The 20,581-nt window shown below is 32.3% G+C and overlaps 2 protein-coding genes and 1 long non-coding RNA gene across 4 annotated transcripts in view; 1 reads left to right on the top strand and 2 right to left on the bottom strand.

The window, feature by feature from the left end:
* LOC145255651 (uncharacterized) overlaps positions 1-20,581 on the bottom strand; it is an 89,740-nt gene that overhangs the window by 8,654 nt on the left and 60,505 nt on the right. The gene's annotated exons all lie outside the window — the stretch shown is intronic.
* The window catches only part of LOC145255649 (putative tRNA (uracil-O(2)-)-methyltransferase), a 93,567-nt gene that overhangs the window by 62,100 nt on the left and 10,886 nt on the right, over positions 1-20,581 (top strand). For both annotated transcript variants that reach the window (XM_080114191.1, XM_080114192.1), the window contains exon 11: positions 17,111-17,433. In XM_080114191.1, the coding sequence (XP_079970317.1) occupies positions 17,111-17,433 (323 nt within the window). The remainder of the gene's footprint in view (positions 1-17,110; positions 17,434-20,581) is intronic.
* LOC145255865 (ATP-sensitive inward rectifier potassium channel 1-like) lies at positions 239-1,606 on the bottom strand. Its single transcript, XM_080114631.1, has one exon. The coding sequence runs from the start codon at positions 1,604-1,606 to the stop codon at positions 308-310; it is 1,299 nt and encodes a 432-aa protein (XP_079970757.1). The 3' UTR covers positions 239-307.

The following is a 20,581-nucleotide window of genomic DNA, read 5'->3' as shown; positions in this document are numbered from 1 at the left end:
TTATTTAAATGGTGTTTTAAGTCATAGAAAAAGGATATCATACAACCTGGGCGGTCCAATATCAGAATGAGTTCAATAGTTTCTGGGATATTACTGCCAGGTCGGACAAGTAGTAATCCAAAGGGAAAATCAAAGGTGATCGAGTATATATATATATATATATATATATATATATATATATATATAGGTGTGTGTGTGTGATTTGAACTTCATCGATTAGTCAAATAAATATCCCCCCCCTTCAAATATGTTTTATGAAATACATATCGTATATCATCAGTTTTTTTTTATTCATTTGATTGAAATATTAAATAATATTTCTGAAAATACAGAACAAATACTGCACTTTGATCACAACCAAAAAATCCAAATGATTAACATGCCTACTCACGATTGGTGTTTCCATACCACTCGTCCGAGTCTTTTGGATATTCCATCGCCCCTCTTCATTTTCCGTCGACTCCAATACAATTGATTGTGACGTTTTTCCTTGTGCTCTGAACTGCAAACCACCCTTCTCCTTAAAAGTCGTATCTTCATCCACAAGTTCCGGGCAAAGGATGGGGCAAGGAGCAATGCTGTCGAACCTTTTGAAATCTATGAGCCATTTGTTTTTCTCATCATTAAATTCCTCTATCTGGTTGAATCGATAACCCCACCAGATCTCATCAGCACTATATGACGTCCTCGCCTGGCATATCTCTCCGGTCGACTCAATCACACCATCGATCCACACGAACATCTCCAAGTCCCTGTCGAGAAGATCTTCCTGTTTCAGCTTAAAAAAGGGGCTTGTCTCATTGATCTTATGTGTGAGTACGATAGGCCACATAAGGAAGGCTCTGTTGCCGACCCTGTTGATCTCAAAGTAGACCTGTGTCTGGTAAAGAGGGTACACTACTCCTTCCTGCGTGATGTACTCGGTCACAAGCATGCCTCTAACCTGGGCATCGATGAGGTGTGTGTGTCGTAGATCTGCAACCCTCACCTGCACAACAAGTTGACCATTCTCTTTACAGACGCAGACGTTCGTGCTGAATCGGATCGTTCTTGCACGTTTCGCAGGGCGAACAAATTTGGCAAAGGTGAAAGCCAACGATACGGAATCAATTAAGAAGCCGATAACGACTTGAAAAAACAGAGTAGGTAACGTACCTCCACAGGTGACACTCGGGTACACAAAGCCATAACCAATCGTTGTTTGCGTCTCAACTGAGAACAGGAAAAAATCCGAGAATGTGTTCAATCCAGGAATACAAGCACTGGTTAGATGCTCAAAAGAAAGGTCGCCGTGGGTGTAACTTAAAAGCCACCAAATAATGGCGAATATTAAAAATGAAATGGCATGCATCGAAAAGAAAATGAGAAATGCCCAACGCCATTTTAGCTCTAACACTGTCGTGTAAAAGTCGCGGAGGTAGAGGAAACGATGACCCGACAATCCCTTTCGGTCGATGCAGTATTTGCCATTTTTGTCCAGTAGTATATGACTGTCATTTTCAGGTTTGCTGTCTGAAACGGAACAGAGAAACCGTCTGAACCATGAACGCTCAGACAGATATCCGGTAAGATTTTGGCGAGAATTAATAACACTTCCGGTCGCCATCTTGTTTTAATTTGATATTTTTAAAGACGGAATTGTCCGTGGTAATACAATTCCCCAAAAGGGAAATAATAAATCTAAGGAATCCGTGTAAAATAAAACTATAATATAAAAAAAAGGACGATTTCGTTGGAGTTTGGTGTAATGATTGTAAGTTTGTGAAAACGGAGCGTCGAGATTATATTTGTATTGACTAGGACATTGACAGAAAAAAAGGGGGCGTTTTTAAACTATTCAAATGAATTACTAATTGAGTTACTTGCCTATTTAAACGGAAAAGATAACGGGATTATATATATATATATATATATATATATATATATATATATATATATATATATACACACACACACACACATATATATATATACACACACACATATATATATACACACACACACATATATATGTATGTGTGTATATATATATATATATATCTATACATATATATGTATTCGTGTATATGTGTGTGCATATATATATACATGTGTGTGTATATATATATATATATATATATATATATATATATGGGTGATTATATATGTATATGTGTGAATACACACGCACACATAATACAGCTTTCAAATGAATAATTCTTTGTGTGAGGATGTAATATCTATTATTGTTAGATGTATGCATGTATGTGTCTACGTCTGTCTATGTGTGTGATGTGCGTTCAAGAACCTCCGCCTTCGCTTAAAAGACCACACCAGTTGTAGGCGGATCTTTGTTGGTCCACAACTTCATCATGTCTCCTCATCAAAGGAGAAAAAAAAAAGAAAAAAAAAAAGGGAAATGCATGTTTTTAATTAAAGCAAAGTAAAATAATTATAAGTGGGGGAATTATGTTTTCCATTTAGCTTACAAGCACTACGCTTCCGTAAAAAGAACCGAGTGCTTTCGGTTATCAATATTATAGAAACAAATGTGAATAAATGTATAGTTGCATTTAAATACGGTATGATTTCTCCCACTTCCAGTGTTAGTTACGTTTTCAGTCGGTATACCCGTGACCACCGAGAGAGAACTGAAATGCTATCTGCTAAGCCAAAACTCTGTAGGCAGCTTCCTTCGGTAGGCACACTTTACCTACATGTCGCTCTGGCAATGACGTCACGCTGTCAGGTTCACAAGCGTCCCTTTATATCTCGGTAGCCGTGGTAGAATGCCGGATGCCAACCAATGGAGTCCTGTTTTTGAATCTCTTTATGGCTAGCCACACGTGTCAGTAGATACGGTGAAAAAGAAATAATCTAAAAAAAATTGCCTTTTTATGCCTGTATAAAAATCGGCAGTTTAAAGACTTTGTAATCGCATCAAACTAGTAAAAAATACCCATTTTCTCTCTAAATTTATGTTTCAAAAATGTAATATCTGTAACAGAAAAAAAAATGAAAACGAATGAAAAGAAGGAACTGTAACAATTTGATTTGATAATAAAAAAAAAAGGGTTACTTGCTGCTTACTTAGAATTATTGTTATTTATATAAAAAAAAATAAAAATGCAGAAAATTTTTTATGATATGCACCTCTCACGGAACGAAGATGTCCTATTCGAAAAACCAAGTAAATTGAACAAGTATTTTTTTTTTTTAAACTAAGAAAATAAAAATTTATTTTAGCGATTTAATGTATCCATTACAAGATTGATTTTGATATCGATAGTTCGAATTGAGTTGTCTTTCCTTTATTTATACATCATATCCGATCAAATCACTATGGCTTGCTTAATCATATAATTCGATTTTCTTAGTTAAAAATAAAACCTATTTGATCAATTTATGTGATTTTTGGAATATGACAGCTTTGTTCTGTAACAAGTACGTCAATCATGAAGATTTTTCTGTATTTTTTTTTTTTTTTAAGTGTAATTCAAAATAAGCACCAAAGGGTTTAACCTATAACGATGTTTGTGCCCCGGGCAATGCCGTGTCGCCTTTCTGGTATATTCTTGTGTGTGACGATATTGTCAGATTGAAAAGAGGGGGGGGAGAAAAAAGAACAAATTAATTAAATCTAACAAGAAACGCAGAAATAATTGCTTCAATGCTTCATGGGAATGGGGATATTCGAATAACAGGTGTGACCTGTAACCCTGCCCGGATTGTTTACAGCTAAGGTCACGATGTTCAGTAGACAATGCTATGTACGAAACTGTCGAAAGATATTTTCTAGAATCTGGGAACACAAACATTTCTCTGATCTGGGAAAGAGACGAAAGAAAAAGAGAGAAAAAAGTTATTAACTTAAAATTTCTAGATGAGAAGGGAGAAGGAGGGAGTTGCAAAACATCAATATAAGGAGAAGCAAACCCCAAGTTAACGATTTGATTCTGCTCGCCAAAGGAATCTACGTCGTTTTGAGATAACCCCTGGACTTGGGGTCGCTGTGGTAGGTGTATCAGAATTTTTGTAGGAATTTTTGACATCCCTAACACGAAACTGCGAATAAAATATAAAAAAACTCGTAATTTCTCTTTTAAAAATGGGTTGTTTATTTTCTTTATGGATTATACTTCCAAAATAAACTATTAAAGTTGTTTTAAAAGTAATAGAAATATTTTTTTTTTTTTTTTTTTTAACAGTAATGAATTTTACGAACTCAATATTTTTCAATTTTTAAACTTTAAAAATCTATCAAAATTTTTCTATTGATTCTATTTTTACGATATTTCCAGGGTCAATGTGAAATTTTATGCTCTTTCCAATAAACCGAATATAATATTTTAGACAAACGTTTCTTTTTTAAATTCACGCCCCCCCCCCATTTTCAAGTGTCTATTAAAAAGTAAATAATTAATTTACCCACCAAAGTGTTATAAATCACAAATTGAAGAGAAAAGGTCAATAAATAATATATTCAAATTTAAAACAAAAAAAGTAGTGTTTTTTAGAAATTTACCTGTAAAGTTCGAAGTTTAAAACCTTTTTTTTTAACCACGTTGTTTGTTTGTTTTTTGTTTTTTTTTGTTTTTTTAATGAAACCTTGATCCTTGCTCCTTTTAATTGAAAAGAAAATTAGGGCTTGAATTACATTTTTCGAGTAGTTATAAGCTTGGAAAGACAGGGGGTCGAATAATTCACGCCTCCCATTTTGAAATGTCTATTAAAAAGTAAATAATTAATTTACTCACCAAAGTGTTATATATCACAAATTGAAGAGAAAAGGTCAATAAATAATATATTCAAATTTAAAACAAAAAAAAAGTAGTGTTTTTTAGAAATTTACCTGTAAAGTCCGAAGTTATAAGAGTTATAAGCTTGGAAAGACGGGGTAGAATTATTCACTATTTTTCACGAAATTTCTGACATACCTATCGCTGTGGCCAACTAAAATCGTCCAGAACTAAAAGCCAATCCAAAAACATTTTAAATATAAACTACAATTATTCACTTTTCTTCCCTAACTCAATATTGTAACATTTATTCAAACTTTATTCAAATAATTATTTTCATACAAAAAAAAATTTACAAAAAAAACAGCTGTCGAATTGTTATATTATTTTTCTGTCTTGTCAAATGATCTCAACGATACAACTCTGGTCAGAGGGTGCAAGGCCAGGAGAGTAGGGAGGATGGGTGTGGATTTCATAGCCGCATGCTCGTGCTTCTGATCTGGCGAAATGTGCGTTGTGGATCAGAATGTTCTTGCAGGAAGAAGATAACTTTTTTAATCTTGCTCCGCCTCTTGATTTTTGTATCTTTCAAAAGTAAGGCATGGTGCCTTTTGTCAGCAAATCTGTTATCATTGGTCCCAGAAAACTGTGAGTATGGCCTACCAAAGGTATCCACATAGTTTTAAAAACAAACTTCGAATTTAAAAACTAAATCGCCCACCTATAATATAAATCTCACCTGTCTGTTTAATGTATGTATGTATGTATGTATGTATGTATGTATGCCTAAAACTTTCGACAGAGGCGACGGATTTTCATGAAATAAGTATCATTTTGAAGCTCGACCGTTCGGACGACAAATATCGAAAAATTGACCAAACACATTAATTCCTTCACCCTCAACTGGGTAGTTTTCTACAAGGTGGGGTCGCTTTTTTCGACTATATTTTTGAAAGTCATTGCCTCTTTTTGATTGTCTAGCCTTAATTTAAACCTACGTGACTTCCGATTTGGCGATGGGCGCAACAGCAAACACGTCACGTTTTTTTTTTTTTTTTTTTTTTTTCATGTTCTTTTTCTCCTTTGCGGTACGGGTTTGAGCCTGCCTGCCTACTACCACTTTTTTTTTCTATTTTTTTTGCTCCAAACACACCTCCAAACAGCCGGGCAACGCCAGTCACCTAGGCTAGTTCTTAATAATAGAGTCAGCCCAAAAACACTTAAGTTGAAAATGCATTTAGAAGTTGTTGTTTTTTTCTGTACAAACATAACCTTGTAACTTTTACCCAGAAATTTATTTTATGCAACCGTCGAATTTGGATTTATTTTTCTTGCTTAAAAAATGATCTCTGCTCCGCCACTGTACAGCTCTGCTGATCAATGCCAGACGATTGCACCTTCGATCTTGACAATATGGAGTGAGTAGTGAGTAATCTGATGGGATGGGACACTTCGACATTTACAGTCTTCATCAGAGCGGCAGTTTATTGCAATCAGGTACCAGGTGACCACTCGGAACCCAGGAACGTCCAAAAAAGGGGGACATTAAAAATTCCGTTTTTTATGGAAATCGCCTCAGGCAAGGCATGACATTACTTGCTGGAAGGTCAAAACCTAACCAACAATAAGTGTTACATGGACAGACTGCGACCTAGAAAACAGCAATTCTTCCTCTTTTGTCAGAAACATCGCTAATGGAATGTGAGAACTAAAGAACAAAATAAAGGAAGCTGCAACAGAGCACAGACACGCGTATGGCAGCTGTATGCAAATGATCGAGCTGTGTGCGAGATGATATCATAGCAAGGAAGAAAGAAGAAAGTGATAAAAGGAACGTGTGTGTAGACAGAGGATCACATTCAAGAGAATCACGATCATGATCATGTTAAAGACACGTGAGTGACGTCACAGCTGTAATGAGAAGTCACGCATGGCCGGAGAATGAGGAATGAAGGTCTTTTCTTCAAACCTGAAACAGAAGTTGAAGTTCTTTCCTCTTCCTTGTCTTTGTTTTTTCTGCGACGGAGTCTACAACGTGTTGGGTCCCTACGTGTTAGCACGTGTGTAAACGTATGTGTAACGTTACATCTTTCTCTCTCTCTCTCTCTCTCTCTCTCTCTCTCTCTCTCTCTCTCTCTCTCTCTCTCTCATTGTTGATATAATCCATTTAAAGTAATAAATCGTACTGTGAAATAGTTTGCCTTGTCCAAGAAGAATTTTTAGATCTTGTGCACTTGTGTGAAGGTACAACATTTTGGTTTTCAGTTGGGACATGGGAAGAGTTCATAGCAAGGGCAGACAATCGTGCATCAAGGACAGAAAACTCTATTTTGTGTTTATAAGTTTCTTATATTTATTTTAATTCAATAAATATATAACAAAAACTTTCTCAACAAAAAAAAATCAGGCATTCGAAAATTTCAGAATTTGACTGGTTATAAAAAAATCTTTAATTTGCGTTTAAAAAAAAACTGTATTTTATGTTATTATAATTTTATTAAATGTATTTTTAAAAAAAATAATTTATGATTAGCAACGGAATTTTTACCAAATAAAAATTATGGTGCAATTCATTAATATTATTGGACTCGTCACTGAAATTGCTTCTCTTGCCTACGGATTATTTCATGGTTTTTATCTCCACCGCAATACTTAAATACTACCCTATGCTGCAGCTGAACAGACCAAACCTGTGATGATATACATTTACATTAGACACTCTGCATAATCACACGGGTGAGATGTACTGGCGATCTACTTTCATATTGTGTTCTGCAGATCTGAACATGCTGCCTCAGAATTGTGTGAATGAACATGTATAGGGTGTCCCAATAAAATGTAAAATTATTGGACTATGGTTCTCATCTTGAGTGTTATTTGTCCAACGTTCCAGTTGATGTAGCTCCCGACCTTTGCCAGGCATGTTGGTTGCCAACAAAAAAAAAGAAGAAAAGTTACTGGCTTCGTAAATGGTTTTGTATTCTTGGAATTGTTTTTGTTTTTTTAATCGTGGTTTGGAATGTGTGAAAAAAAAATGGTTGACAAAGGGAGGTAACTTTAATAAAGTTTGACGGTTAAAATTTTAAGGAGGGGTTGTACAAATTTTGTTTTTCTCGTTTTCTAATTATACATTGAAGGTTCCCATATACTGCTGATATCTATGCTCAGTCTGCTTTTTCTTTTCTTTTTTTTCTTTTTTTTTTTTTTTTTTTGCATATGTGCCGCTTCTGTAAGTCATATAATTCTCCATCTTGCATCCCTATGAATTATTATAACCTCGTTCCATAAATGTATTTTTTTTTCATACATACCAAACCACGTCAAAAAAAATAATAATAATAAATAAATAAAATAACTCCAAGTATACGACACCATCTAAGAAGCCAATAACTTTTCTGCTTTCTTTTCTAAGATGGCGACTAACATGCTTGATGAAAATCGGAGGCTACACCGACCGAAACGTTGCCCCAATAACACTCAAGATGAGAACAATAGTCGGCTCAAAACACGTAGCACAAGTTTAAATCTGTTTCATAAATTATTGTCATTCATCAATAATTCCAAATTCTACAATTGTCTCGAAGTTGAAAGGGAGCGTCTTACGAAAGCATTAATTGCCTGCGTTTATTAATTAATTTATTTATTAAACTTATTTGACACGTGGACAACGCCAAGTAACCCCGTTGGTAAAAATAAAATAAAAAAAGATAATGGATTTACCTTTTGAAGAATTAATATATTCTCAAACGCACTTAACCCTACTTTCTGTGAACTTTATATTCTTTTATTAGGTTTTTTATTGGAACAAAATCATCTTCAGTGTCAATGTTTTCACTGGTGACAGACGAGCGAATTTCGCTCGGGGGAATAATCAACCAATCATAATTCGTGTTCCGATTTAAGGTCGCCTGTCAACAACCAATCATAATTTATGTTCGCCTGTCAACAACGAATCAAAACGAACATTAAAGAAAATACATAAAGACCAATTAGAGACGACATGAAAGGTTATAGTTTTCCCATTCATTTTATCTTCTTCCTTTGTCGTCTTGTTACCTTTCATTTTTTTTTTTTTTTTTAATTATTTCTTTGAACTTTTTTATTCTACCTTATTCCTCATATATATCCAACGCCCCATTCATCATATCTTTCGTTTTAATTATTGCATTTAGTTTCCGGGCAATCGTTTAATTCCTTTGCTGAAACATCAAAATTTGACAAGTTCTATTCATTAACAAAGAGATCTCAAAAGTGGCCATCATGTGGCGCTTCAGGGGAATCATGGTAATCTAGGCGACGCTGTAAACAATTTCAGCATTAGCTTGAATTTTATCGACAGCATTTTTTTAAGATATATATATATATATATATATATATATATATATATATATATATATATATATATATATATATATATATATATAATGGGTTAAGAAATTCCGACGAGAGAAAGAAAAACATTATTACAATGATCTAAACATAATTTTCAATGAAAAACCAAAACACGGAATAATAAAATAATGTTAAAAAATACACATTGTTGGTTACCTCCCTCATTTATATATATATATATATATATATATATATATATATATATATATATATATATATATATATATATATATATATATATAATTTATATATATATATAATATATATATATTATATATATAATATATATATATAATATAATATATATATATATATATATATATATATATATATATAAACTACCTCATTTACTCACATAAATTTAATATACGAAAGTATACATTTATGCGTAAACTTTAAGTATTTACTTCAAAAGTGCTCAATATGTAGGTAGAGCTAGTTAGTAATTTATAAAATATATATGGCGATTAAGCTACACTGAATATTCTGCGTTTCATCCATTATAGGATTCGTCAACATATATAAAAACAAGAAACAACCACAGAATTCGCGCACAAGCCTGACGAATCCTATAGTGGATGAAACGCAGAATATTCAGTGTAGCTTAATCGCCATATATATTTTGTAAATTACTATATATATATATATATATATATATATATATATATATATATATATATAGTGGAAATGGGAATTAATAAAAACTGAAGAAAGTGCTCGATGCTGTTGTAGAGCAAATATGCGTTTTATATATATATATATATTAATTTTATTTATACAAACATTAATGGCTACATATGTGCATACATGTTTCTGTAATCACCCACGTTGGGGGATTACGTCTTCAGGCCAAGAATTACCTTCAAAAGTGACATTTCCACCAAATACATTTTTCTATTTCGTTTATCAAGTTAAAATACAACCTGGGTGGGAGTAAAAAAAAACAAAAAACGGTAAAAGGATGAGTGAGGTCTTTGAAGATAATAAACATCTTTTTTCTTTTCCCCTTCCCCCATCCAACCTAACTTTTGGCTTTTTATGGCATAGGGTACTTGAGAGTTTAGTTTTCTTGTCTTAGAGTCTGTAAGTTAATAACCTTAGCTATGGTCAACCAAGTACTGACCGGTGCCTTTTAATCTACCTCCACCCACACATACATGCAACACACATATAACACACACATACAACACACATATAATATATATATATATATATATATATAGTGGAAATGGTAATTAATAATTAATAATATATATATATATATATACAATTAACGCACAGGGCTGTTTAGCCGCATTAGTATGAAACTGACTATAATTATTGCAATAATAATTTTTAATACCTACAGACACTAGTATTTCATCCTTTCGGGAATCATCAGTGCAGTGTGACATGATTACTACCGGTCGACCACATCTCTGACTTCATTAGCAAGAAACAAACCTCACGGCTAATCTCAACCATGAGAAATATCGTTGAAATTTCAATATTTATTTTTTTCAATATCGTAACATCCGGCCATAGTGATCTAATGATTATAACATCATGATCTTTGCATGTGAGCTTAGGTGACCGACTTTCTATTTCAACTTTAAAGTGCTCAACAATAAGAACAGAGTTTCTTAAAGGGGCTGACATAATTATTACATCAATATATATATATATATATATATATATATATATGCCTACAGATACTAGTGTTTCATCCTTTCAGTAATCATCAGTGAAAAAAGACACGATTACTACCGGTCAGAAGATTCGAACCCAGACACGAAGTTATCTCTGATTCCAATATATATATATATATATATATGTCTGGGTTCGAATCTTCTGACCGGTAGTAATCGTGTCTTTTTTCACTGATGATTACTGAAAGGATGAAATACTAGTATCTGTAGGCATTATATATATATATATATATATACATATATATATATATATATATATATATATATATATATATATATAGTAATTTATAAAATATATATGGCGATTAAGCTACACTGAATATTCTGCGTTTCATCCAACTATAGGATTCGTCAGGCTTATGCGCATAAGCCTGACGAATCCTATAGTTGGATGAAACGCAGAATATTCAGTGTAGCTTAATCGCCATATATATTTTATAAATTACTAACTAGCTCTACCTACGTATTGAGCACTTTTAAGTAAATACTTAAAGTTTACGCATAAATCTATACTTTCGTATAGTAAATTTATGTGAATAAATGAAATAGTTATATATATATATATATATATATATATATATATATATATATATATATATATATATCCAGGTCCAGGCTCGAAAAATAACCCAGAGAAAAGGTTTGAAAGTCAAATGTATATACGGATATGACACCCCCCCTCCAAAATAAAAAAAAATTATATCCAGATTTTTGTATTTTAAAGTTCAATCTGAAAATAGCATTCCAAATCTTGTCGTAAGAAGTGATTCACTGAAAAAAAAACAACAAAAAAAAACGTGCAAATCTTTCCGGGGGAGGGGATCTTCACTAATTCATTTCACGCGACGTTGCCTGGAATTGAATGAGGATTAACGAATGTTTTACAATTCCAATACTTTTATTGTCATCGAAATCAGTGAAATTGATCTTTTTTTTTTCAATCAAATCCATTGATTGTCTGCTCTAGTCAAGGACCCACCGCATTGCACCAGGAGAAAGCTTCACATGTCTCCCCATAGCGACTTAGTCCATAATACATTATAGCCACCATTGCACTGTAGAGAATCTACTGTTGATTTTATAAAATTGTTTTTATATAATGACTTTCATTAAAGTTTAGATACAAAAGTCAAGTATCATTGTTCAATAATGCTCTAAAGAGAAACATTCATTTCAAACACGCCCCTGTCTTATAGAACCTACTGTTGATTTTATATGTGGGGCCCTTTTGCTTGTGCGGTGATAAAAATTTTCAAACACACTTGTGATGTTAGGCTATATAAGGATGTTAACTTTGGTCAAAATCGAACTGCCCTTTCTTTAATCAGATTTTTTCAATTATCGATTTTCGATACTTATCAGGAGCCTTCCGTAACAAAACCTATCCAAGAACACTCCTAGACACATAAAGTACATTTGTGTGAAATCTCAAAATAATCTGCTTAGTCGTTTAAGAGTCGATGGGTAACAAACTCACATACATATATATATATATATATATATATATATATATATATATATATATATATATATATATATATATATATATATTAGAACAGAATCTTCAACTTAATAGGTCCCACACTATCAAACAAATTCCAACCCCTGTCCCATCACCAGAATGTTGCATCCCTGTGCCTATTTTACAAGTATTTTAATAGAATGTGCTTTGATGAAATCATAGCACCCTTGACGTAAATATCTCTGACTAACCCAAACAAGCAGCAAAATTCCACCCCTTCACTACAGAGATCTCTAGATGCCAAAAATCCTTCTGTTCTGATAGTTTCTTTCATCGAGCTGCTAGACTTTGGAATTCCTTCCTGATCTCCTGCTTCCCTGACTGTACTGCATGCAGAAGTTCAAGTATAATATGAAAAAACATCTCGCTGCCCAACTTCCTACGTAGTTTCCCTGAAGATATGGTCCCAAATAGTAGCCCCTTACGTCCAAGTAGCAATATGATTTATTTGGAGTCAACAAAAGTAATCTCTCTCTCTCTCTCTCTCTCTCTCTCTCTCTCTCTCTCTCTCTCTCTCTGAATATGTACAGGAAGAATCTAGAATCCAATCTACACAATATAATGATTGCTTAGATGTAAAACCACTGAAACTCTGGTGTTTATCCCTAAGCAGAGCGTAATTTTTAGCATTTTTATTTGTACAAACATTATTGGCTACATATGTGCATACATGTTTCTGCTGCAACTCCTTTAGAGATGAAGCTGTCTATCTAAATAAGGTACAGTAAAAACATATATGCGCATATGTAGCAAATAATGTTTATTAGTGGGCTGGCAAGGCCACAGGGGAGACAATCAAGCAAAATAACCCCAAGCAAAATTCATCCCAAAGCAACAAAACTAAAGCTGGCTTGCTATGACACTATATATATGTAGGCAAATTTGGGCATATTTTATTGGTTTGAAAATATAGATTATTTTTTACCAATTGTCATAAAATTTTAACCATAGAATAGTATTATAATCTTCAAAAAGCCTGGAAATTTTCATGTAGTTTTGTCCCATTGAACCAAAGATATGAGCATTTCAATATTCAATTTAGCTATGAGCATAACTTTTAGGGTAAAAAAACTTCCAAAACTATATATATATATATATATATATATATACAGAGAGAGACAGAGAGAGAGAGCACCTTTTTTGCCAGTTTTATAAGTTCCAAATCTCAGTGACTATTGATCAGAATTTAACAAATGAAGACTCGTTGGAAAGTTAATGACCTGAATTGTGTAGTGGGCTATGTGACATTTGCCCTTAAGGTTGCATATGAAGAGGATCATCCATCATCCAGAGCCTATTGTCGCCACTTTTTTACGGCCATAAAATGTTTCAATCATTGTCATTTGTTTTCCTAGTTTTGCATATGAATTACAAAATATCTTATATTTCCCCAAAATCTCTGGCCTTGATGGAGGGGAGACTAACACTTGCTGCTATAGTTTCAAATGATTTTAAATAACAGCAAGGTAGACTTGATTCCGAATATTTCTGATTTCATACATAAAATAAATTCCACGGTGTATAAGGCTTATTTTATACTGGAGACAATCATAATCGTACCCTATTTCAAAAAAGAGGGAAGATATAAGATAGGAGATGTATTTGGAATCAAGTCTCCCTTTGCTGTTATTTCAGATCATTTGAAACCATAGCAGCAAGTTTTAGTCTCCCCTCCATCAAGGCCAGAGGTTTGGAGGATATATATATATATATATATATATATATATATATATATATATATATATATATATATATATATATATATATATAATTCTTTATCTCTCCTTTGCATGGCCGGTTTTTATCTGCATTTTCTGATTTATTCTTTAAACTTTCCTATCTATCTAATATATCAATCTACCCACACTTTCATATCTTGTATGTATATTTACTTATGTTTTACTATATGCATTTACTTACTTTTTTTCTTGCTTTTTCCTGAATTTGCAGATACCGGCCATCCTCTCCCTTTAAATAATTCTTATTTTTTATTTTATATTTCATTTTTTATTTATTTATTTTCTATTTATTTACTAATTTATTTATTTATTTTCCATTTAGTGTCTTCTAACAACTCTTGCTGACATTTTTTTAAGTGATGACCTGTACATTTCAGTTGACCTATATTATTTTGCCCTATATATTTTTTTCGCGCCTTTAATAATTTTTTTCGTGCCTTTAACATTTCCTGTCTGGATCATTTTGACTTTTGTTTCTCTATTTTATATTTAACTCTATCACCATTTTTTTTTTTCTTCCCTGATCTTTCTTATTCATATTTATGTCTCAGCAGTAGAGTGAAAAGCATATCTTATTTTTCTTTTATTAATATTATTGGAATTTTTTCCTTTTTTTCTTGTACACATTTTTGTGAATTATACCATGGATTTCTGCCTTTGGATTATTATGGACCATCTTCTTCTAATTACGGGATTTCCTTGGATTTTACTTGTGCAAATGGAAATTCAATTAACTTTCTTGAAGTTATATATTTGGATTTTACCGTCACTGGATTATTTATCTTCCACCAGACTATTCATTCATGTGTAATCACCTTTTTCTTCACCATATTCCATCTGCTTCACTTTTTTTGTTATCAAGTAAGATCTTTGACTTACTTGTTGTTTCATCAAATACTTTTGCATGCAAAATCCGATCCCGCATTTTGCTAATTCCTACCCTCTGATGAGAAGGAAAGTATTTCTTCGAAACTCTGCAGATTAAGGACTATCCACTTATCTAGTGTTTCCTTTTCAGATTAAATATGTTTTTAACTCATTTCAAAGTGTTTTTTAACATGTTTTATTAACTGTTTACTCGTATTACTTTAATTTTACCATCTTGGATCATTTTGGTAAATTTAATTGTAATTTTTATCTTATATATATATATATATATATATATATATATATATATATATATATATATATATATATATATATTAATGATAGGACAATTAAAATATTTTTCCTGATTCTAATACAATTACCGATTTTGATTCTTTATAGATATCTAAATATTTAACTATAGAATTGTTATTTTTCTTGATTACCATAAAAACATAGGTTAAATGTGCATATATTTTCTCAAACGTAAAAATACACTTGTGGTGAGGTGGTAATTTATAGAATTTAGTTTTACTGGTAGCTTAAAAGCAATAAATATATATTATTTTTTCATTAGAACTAACAGTGGAAGATTTTGTTTTAAACAAAATCAAATAAAGAAGACAATTAAAAGAATCGTTTTTGGGATTGGAAAATAGGCATCAATTTTTCCGGTTCTGATATCAATTCCAATACCTCCAAAATCTCCAATACTTCCTATTCTCAATTCCGATTAATCGTCTGAACAATATATATATATATATATATATATATATATATATATATATATATATATATATATATATATATATACGAGAGGCGCTCCAATTTTTATTCCACTCAAACGGATCAGACGGAATTCCAAACTGCATTGTTATGATGACTGAACTTATCCATTCGTGACCTGCATCAAAAGCAGAAAAGCATCATTGAATTCCTGGCAAAGTGCATTAAGAATGATGGTGACTATGTAGAAAAATAAATTCTCGTGCATGAAACGTCACTCGTTTTAATGGTTCCACTCCCGTCTTCATAGCTCTTCAACTTTCTTAGTTAAAAAATAGGAGGCTTTACTTTTGGAACGATTCTCGTACACACACATACACACGTATATATCCTTCTACTTAATTTTCATGTCTATCTAAAGGGAAGAATATATATATATATATATATATATATATATATATATATATATATATATATATAAAGGGAAGAATATATATATATATATATATATATATAAAGGGAAGAATATATATATATATATATATATATATATATATATATATATATATATATATATATAAAGGGAAGAATATATATATACATATATATATATATATATAAAGGGAAGAATATATATATACACATATATATATATATATATATATATATATATATATATAAAGGGAAGAATATATATATATATCAAAAGGGAAGAGTATATATATATATATATATATATATATATATATATATATATATATATATATATATATATATATATATATATACACACACACACACACACACACGTAGGATGAACTTGGCATTAAATGTCAACCAATAAAAACACCCTGTTCTAGCTTACAGATACAGACCCTTGCTTGTGACTCCTCCCTAAAAAAAAAAAAGGCGGAATTCTGCGAGATAAAAAATATAACTGTTTATATTTTTAGACATACACATATTCTAAATATATTTAGCAGCTTCCAAAGTATAAAGTAATTTGCTAAAACATTAAAATTAAAAACAAAACGAAAAAAAAAAGCAAGAAGAGACAGATATACAATAAATATTTGTGCGACATTTTTTTTACATAGTACAAGATGACGTCAATGTCTTCGAACAGACAAGAAAATGTCGGTGGTATTTATGAGCGATGTACCCAATACGGACGGCAGCGACAAGAAAAAACCGTCGGCTCCCTGCGCGAAGCACTCTTTGGTCAGATTCAATTCCCCAAAGTACCGTCTTTACGTCGAAAACATTCCACAAAGAGACGCATTGCTGTCGTAGACAAAAGGGGCCATTATATAATCGGCTACCGAGGGAGGAAACCAATCGTTTTCTTCAGGGACATTTTCATCACATTCGTGGATTTAAAATGGCGTTGGGCATTTTTCTTCTTTTTCATTCTGTATTTTCTCGTTTTCTTTCTTTTTACGCTCGTTTGGGCTTTAGTTTGCTGGGTCAACGGCGATTTCGGACATCTCGGTGAACCCGGCTATGATCCATGCGTCAAAGGGATAGATAGCTTCGCCGGACTGTTGCTTTTTTCGATTGAGACACAAACATCCATTGGTTATGGGTACGTCCATCCGAACACGGAATGCACGGGTTCTCTGGTCGTCCTCTTTTTCCAGATAACCTTCGGCCTCGTTTTGGAGACATTTCTGCTCGCCTACCTCATATCCAAACTCTTCAGACCTTCCTTGCGCTCAAAGACTGTACGATTCAGCAAAACCGCCACTATCTGTCAAGAAGATGGAGCCCTCTGCCTCCAGGTAAGATGTTCAACTTTTCACGAATGCTAACATGAAGTTTTTAACCTTAGATATAACTCTATTAGACTAACGAAAAAGCTATTTTATAACTTAAATATGGCAGACCAACGAAAATTATATTGAAAAATTTGCCAGACAGACCAACTAAAATATTATTTCAATTCTAAGTGTGACAGACTAATGGAAATGTGCTTCAAAACATCAGTGTGACAGACCAACGAAAATACTATTTAAAACTTATGAGTAACAAACCAGCAAAAATGATATTTCAAATTAACATGAGAGAAAACCAACAAAAATGCTATTTCAAACGTATGCAAGACAGCCCAATGAAAATGTCATTTCAAACTTAAGCATGACAAACCAACGAAAATGCCATTTCAAATTAAGTGTGCCAGACGAAAGAAAAAGCTATTTCATGCTTAAGTGGGCCAGGCTAACGAAAATGGTATTTCAAATTTCAGAGTAACATTCTCATGGCAGTTTTTTGAGCTTTACTACTTCCGTTCTGGCTCATGACAAATTGGAAACAAGTGAGAAAGTGTTTTGTTTGTGACGTCATTACGAGACGATTGTCCTATAGGACCAACAGGCTCCTTTTATCCGTTTATTTTATTTATTTATTTATTTTTAACAGAGCCCCGTTTTCTAGATGTATTGCTTTCAATACAGTTTACAGATAAATTAAGATTCATAAATAATTTAAAACACTCCTTAGTGGAAGAATGCGTGATTTATTTTAAACAATTTTCGTCATCTCGCTGCTCAACTCCCTAAATAGTATCAATGTAAATTTGGTCCCAAATAGTAGCCTTTTACATCAAAGTAGCACTGTCTTGTTTAGAGTGAAATAATAAACAAAAACAAGTGAAGCATGCATGGTCCCCGTAAGTGCACAGTGAACGAAGCATAAAAAATTACTAAGTTCAGCATTACCCCCCCCCCCCAATTTAGCCCCAAAAGTCCCCAGGGGACGTCAAATCCTGGTGAAAATAAACAAACGGTGCAGTTTTAGGCCTTAATATATGTAAATTTGAGTTCTGCACCATGCAAAAAAAAAAAAATCATTTGCACCCCCATTAATCCCCAAAAGTCCCCAAACCTTAATATATTTAGATTTGAGTTCAGCACTATGCAAAACTGCTAAATAGACATACACAGAAAATTTGGGACAAATTTGGTAAAATAGTCCCAAAAATGGAGTGGTTTTATTAACTCTGACGCACACCCAAGGGTTATAGCGAAGTATAGACAAACAAAATTATATAGAAATCAGTTAGTTACAACTTTTCAGAAAGTTTTATAAAAATCTAAGGCGTCAATTTTTTTTAATAAGCACAAAAATGTCAATTTTAGCCATTTTAATCTGAAAAGCACCCCTAGGAGGGGGGGGGGGGCAACCAGAGATTTCTTGGAAAATCTGTTCTGTTACTTTTTTACTCATATCATGTTTAATGCTTGGGAAAAATTTTTTTAAATTCCAAGGCGTAGTTATCGAACTCAATCAAAACCACTGTTTGTTAAACTGTAGAACAAACATTCAAATTATTTTGTATTTGTTTTTGTTTTTTTCTTTTTTGTTTTCTTTTTTATATATATATATATATATATATATATATATATATATACCACCAGTTTCTAACTTAGTAATAAGGATGATAAAACAAGGTGGGGATAAAAATAAAATATTTAACCAGTTAAATAAAGCATGTGTTCGTTATCCTGATGCTTTTGAATCGTTTAAGATTGACCAGACTATATTAATAAAGGAAATCCAAAACTATATTAGCAATGTATAAAATGTATTTATAATTACATTAAAAAAAAATGTATATATGTAAAAATATTTTTAACCTTTATATATCTTAATTTTAAATAAGAATGTAAATATACTAAATACTAATCATAGTGGGGGTGATAAGCAATTAGATGGATTAATCCGTAATCTTATAAATACAAGACTGATAAATTAAAAAATATATCCATTTTAAATGTGGAAATTGATGAATCACACAGAAGAAATTCATTTTTATAGTATGAAAAGGTTAGTAACTGCAATTAAGAATAGGAAATTGGATCAGATTTTTGTGACATGTCTTCTTCCTAAGATTAAGGGTGGTGGAGTTTGATCAACACTGCTGGGGAGCCATGATGTAATATACTGTTTTGTTTTTAAATCCCCGAAACAGTGTTTCATGGTAAACAACTGATGATCCCTTGAAAAATAAATTATTGGTATTATAGTAAATTGGAGAGCGAGTTGATGCAGTGATTGCAGGTGATTAAATGACTTACTGACTAGATGGTTTTCTAACGAATGATAAAAAATATTTTTTGTATAGTTGTAAAGGTTAAAAACTTCAAAGACTATATATATATATATATATATATATATATATATATATAAATTATTTACTATAATAATTATTAAATACCTACAGACACTAGTGTTTCATCCTGTTGGGAATCCTCAGTGCAGGGTGTCACGATTAACGCCAGTCGAGAGATTCGAACCCCGGCAACAGAAGTCATGTCTGGCTTCATTAGCAAGGACCCGAACCGCGAGATATACAGTTGAAATTAAACATTTATTCTTATTAAATGCTAAGTTGACCGACTTTATTACAACTGAAAGTGCTCAGCGATAAGAAATTAATAATTATTAAATACCTACAAACACTAGTGTTTATATATATATATATATATATATATATATATATATATATATATATATATATTAGGTACCTCCAATTAAATAAGTTTTGTATAGGCACTTTTGATAGTACACACATGCAACTCTAGTCCCCTTCGAGGTAATCTCCTCTGGTTGCAATGCACTTGTCGTACCGCTCCAACAACTTCTAAGAGGCCCCATATAAGTCCTCTCGTATGACACAATTAAGGAGATGAAAGAAGCTGAGGCGAGGGTCATTGATACGCTCACATAATAGGACTTCCATGGTCTCACTCTTTTTTCTTCACTGCAACCCCTCTCTCTCTCTCTCTCTCTCTCTCTCTCTCACACACACACACACACACACACACACACACAGACTTGATGTTGCTAGTCTCAGTCTTTTTTGCATTAATACTATCATGGCATGTGATGTAATTAATATTAATACATCCAGGGTTCCATGGTCTCACT

Source organism: Euprymna scolopes, chromosome 31 (genome assembly GCF_053919585.1).
Source record: "Euprymna scolopes isolate OS-2025 chromosome 31, ASM5391958v1, whole genome shotgun sequence".
Taxonomy (NCBI): domain Eukaryota; kingdom Metazoa; phylum Mollusca; class Cephalopoda; order Sepiida; family Sepiolidae; genus Euprymna; species Euprymna scolopes.
The sequence above is the reverse complement of the archived record's forward strand: the minus strand, read 5'-3'. Positions and strand labels throughout refer to the sequence as shown.